Source organism: Apodemus sylvaticus, chromosome 2 (assembly GCF_947179515.1).
Source record: "Apodemus sylvaticus chromosome 2, mApoSyl1.1, whole genome shotgun sequence".
Lineage (NCBI taxonomy): Eukaryota > Metazoa > Chordata > Mammalia > Rodentia > Muridae > Apodemus > Apodemus sylvaticus.
The window spans coordinates 82,791,544-82,795,960 of record NC_067473.1 but is presented as its reverse complement, the minus strand read 5'-3'; the positions used below and the strand labels follow the sequence as shown (position 1 = coordinate 82,795,960).

The window sequence follows — 4,417 nt, the reverse complement described above, 5'->3', positions numbered from 1 at the left end:
GCTATACCACTCCTGGGCATATACCTAGAGGATTCCCTGGTATGCAATAAGGACACATGCTCCATTATGTTCATAGCAGCCTTATTTATAATAGCCAGAAGCTAGAAAGAACCCAGATGTCGCTCAATGGAGGAATATATCCCAACCCGCGGGACCTAGTTATTTGGGGGATCGAGGAGGACCAAGCCTGAAAGAGAAACGGGCAGGAAAGAAAAGCAAGACCAAGCAAAAGGGGTGTCTTGTCAAGGCCTCTTTAATGAAAGGCTGAACACCTGGTTTTGAATACACCATGAGAGGAAGTAGGGAGGGGCTGAGAGGGAATGCTAAAGGCACAGAAAGAGGAAAGGTCATCCAGGGCAGATGCTGACTGTGGCTCGAAACATCTAGCAGTTTTTATGGAATGCTGATTCTACTTAGACAACCCCAGGTGTTTGGCCAAGATAAGGATCAGTTGATTCTCATGATTGGCCTTGTGTGAAGGAGAGGGTGGTTCAGCTGTAAACGAAAAGGTCAGTGGATTCTCAAGGTGAGAGCTGTTGAAAGTCTGGTTTCCCACAGTTTGGTCTCCCACAGGAATGGATACAGAAATTGTGGTATATTTACACAATGGAATACTACTCAGCAATTAAAAAGAATGAATTCATCAAATTCTTAGGCAAATGGTTGGAACTGGAAAATATCATCTTAAGTGAGATAACTCATTCACAAAAGAACACACATAGAATACAGTCACTGATAAGTGGATATTAGCCCAGAAGCTCTGAACACCCAAGATACAACTCACATATCAAATCATTCCCAAGAAGAATGAAGGAGAGGGCCCTGGTCCTGGAAAGGCTTGATGCAGCATTGTAGGGGATTTCCAGGACAGAGAAGTGAGAGGGGGTTGCTTGGGAATAGGCAGAGGGAAGAGGGCTTATGGAACTTATGAGGAGGGGGAACCGGGAAAGGGAAAATCATTTGGAATGTAAACAAAGAATATATAAAATAATAAAAAAAAGAAAAACTGAAAAAAAATTACCTTTTAATGGATCCACATAAATTGTGATTAGGGGAAAATATAGCTACAACAAAATATTTAAACTATTTTTGATGAATGAACATAAATCAAAAAGAAAAGAAAACTTCAAAGTGAATATCAGTGAGGATATTCCTTTGAGTAACCTCAACATCAAATCAGTATTTATTATATAAAGTAAAAGTGAAAAAGAAAATTCATGTGGAAGTACCAAGTTATTGTGTACAATTAACTTAAGAACTCTGTACTATTTGAAGACAGAAATGTCATAAAAATGTATATGTGTAATAACACAAAGTTTATTTAAATCATATGAAGAATCTTGCTTTACTACTTGAACCATTAAAGTTTAAAGAATCTGTATTTTGGAAATAAAATGACTAGTCCTACACAAGATGATTCTTTATACCCAGCAGTAAGCCCAACTCCAGGGGATGCCTTGACATCTCATCTCTGTGGACACAGGAAATACAGACATACATCCACTATGGCACAACAGCTGTTCATATAAATGTGAAATAAATTAATAACTTTATAAAGAAGAGAGAAAACATCTTTTTAAAAACATATATGGTGGCATTTTGACTGCAAATTTTTCATCATAATGATTATTCTCTTATCAATGCTGATTTGTACCAATGGAGTAATTGTGGGATAGGCATTCATCACAAACTTCTGAACAGTCAGGATGACTGGGTCATACCTCCATAGCAGGAAAGAAGTTGTTGAGATGCTAAAGTCTACCCAATACATGACCACAAAGAAAACCACCAGCAGCAAGATAATCTTGGTGGCCCTTTTCTCAGGAGATGCTCTGAGCTGGCTAATGATATGAAGATGCTTGCATTGCCTCTGATGTCTGAACAAGATAATCACCATGTATGTGCTTGTGGTCAGCATGACTCCTACCAAAAACACATCTCTGGATGTTATCACTGTTAAAATCACTCCTCTGATGATGTAGTTCATGTGTAAGAGTAAGCAAGATTGACTAACTTTCATCTGGCTGGTCTCACTCATGTTGGTATAACCACCAACATAGAAGATCTGGTAACTACTAAAGGATATATTGGAAGACCACACACATAAGAAAGTATACATCATGTATCTGTTTAGTTTTTGTTTAAATTTTGCCAATGGTGAGGTACTGGGACTGATAGTAACAGCCTGGACCACACTCAGGAGGCAGGTGATGCAGATAGAGAGGCCTCTCATTAGCCTGCTTATGTAAAAAGTTGCCTTACATTTGAAATCATTCTCAATGTTCAGTGTCTCAAATAAGTCTTTAAGCCCAATATCCCCTGCAGTGAGGAACATCATAATGTGAATGAAGGTCAGTTGACATGTGATCACATCTATAGGCTTAGGTCTGTGACCTAGAATGATGAAAATATAGAAACAAAGAAGAAACATATTGGCTAGGACTCCAAGTCCAGCTTGGAAATAAAGGACATTCTTGAGTGAAAACATAAGTGGAGAGTGTGTTCATCTTAAGAGCAGAGTGGAAGTTTATTTGATATATCTGAAAAAATAGAGCATATATCAGGTTTGTGATACACTGGCTATATTATCATTCTATTTTCCATACTAATTCTTGAATAGCCTGTGTCTTTAACTCTTGATCATCCAGACTGTACATCATATACTACATTTCTATGTTTTCCATGTATCTGCTGAATATATAAAAAATTATTGATAATAAATACAATCACAGTCATATCTGTACAGATTGCCCACTTTGTGGGCCTGTATTACAGCCAAGTCTCATGTCACATAAATCTAATCCTAGTGATTTAATTGCCTAATTTCTTGTTAACAACTAAAACAGTAGTGATGAGCACAAAAAGTCAATCATATTTATACAACTGAAAAAAGTTACATTAATCTGGATAATATTCAGAAGAGAAATTGAAAATATCAGGTTAGTCACTCTCATATTTTATAATTTTACCATGCTCTTCTTTACAACTTTTCATGCTTTGACTCATAATTCTAATAAAATCACAGTGATATTTCATGGTAATCGCACAGTTTAATCAGACAAATGTCTTTTTCAATCAGTCTGTTATGATGTTCCAATTTCCAAGAAATCTTACATATCCAGAATCTGATTTATAGTGTGAGATACAGTTGGAAACCATAGTTTACTTTTGACACCCTATGACCATTAATTCTGGTTCTAAATGGCCCTAGGCCTCTCTCACTTTAGGTCCCATCCTATCACCTTTTGAGAAAATTGAGAATTAAAGAACTAACTCCCAACTACCAAGACAAATAGCATTTTTTTCTTTGAAGGTCAGTGTCATTAGTTAATAGAATGAGTATTTAAGGCTTTTCAGAAATCCATGTTGATATCTTACCTATCTACCACATTCTTCTGTATTTATCTCCCTTCGCACTCTAAGAAGCTACCCTTTACCTAGTTCACTGAGGAGTTAATTGTACTGTCAATTCTGCTCTTTTTGCTTCCATCCCACCCCTACATGGCCATTTCTCTCTATTACTTTCATGGTGTCTGTAGTGACTACAGACTACATATATATCCCCAATAAGACAGAACTTGGGACACTAAGACAAACTATTATCAACACAGTATGACAAACATGAACTCACTGAAGATGAACAGATACTGATCCTGTTTGTATATTTCTGTTTCAAAACATACTCCTTCCCATACCATAGGAAACAAGATCCCTAGTGTTACAAGACATCATCAGAACCCACACACCTTTCACAGTTTCACTCAGCAGTCTTACATTTAGTGCCCATGTTAGTTATTTGACATGGTGACCAGGATCAACTTATCATTGAATTAATTTAATTCATTACATTAAATCAGCTTGTGATAGAGAAATAAAAACAATTATGCTGAATCAGATTTAACGAACTAACTCCCAGCTACCAAGGCAAATAATGTTTTTCTTTTCTTAGAAAAAGCACTGCTATTAGTTAATAGAATGAGTAGTCATGGCTTTTCAGAAGTCCATGTTGATATCTTACCTACCTACCTCTTTCTTCTGAATTTATCCCCCTTCACACTCTAAGAATCCACCCTTCCTAGTACAACAAGAAGATCCTTTGTACTGATATTTCTGCTCTCTATTGTTTCCATCCTACCCCTATATGGCAATTACCCTCTTTGTATTCTGTTTGTAAAGACTTATTAATACAGGGAACAATGAAGTATAGTATATCAAAAGTATCATTTTTTTTTATTTTAAGCCTCACAACATTTAGTAAGTAATGACCTAAAAGCAGTATGACTGCTCAGAGAGAACAGAAAGTGAGTGTGTGACTTTCAGGTCAATTAAATTGTTGGATGATGTACTGTCTTCTGTCAATGTTTCTTCAGACACAGGGATACAGATTGCTAATCTTTTGGTCTGATTCAATGTAATA

At 36.5% G+C, this 4,417-nt stretch overlaps 1 protein-coding gene across 1 annotated transcript; it reads right to left on the bottom strand.

Annotated features, from left to right (window-relative positions):
* Positions 1 to 1,576: 1,576 nt before the first annotated feature.
* On the bottom strand, positions 1,577 to 2,488 carry LOC127677478 (putative vomeronasal receptor-like protein 4). Its single transcript, XM_052172554.1, has one exon. The coding sequence runs from the start codon at positions 2,486 to 2,488 to the stop codon at positions 1,577 to 1,579; it is 912 nt and encodes a 303-aa protein (XP_052028514.1).
* Between the last annotated feature and the right edge of the window lie 1,929 nt (positions 2,489 to 4,417).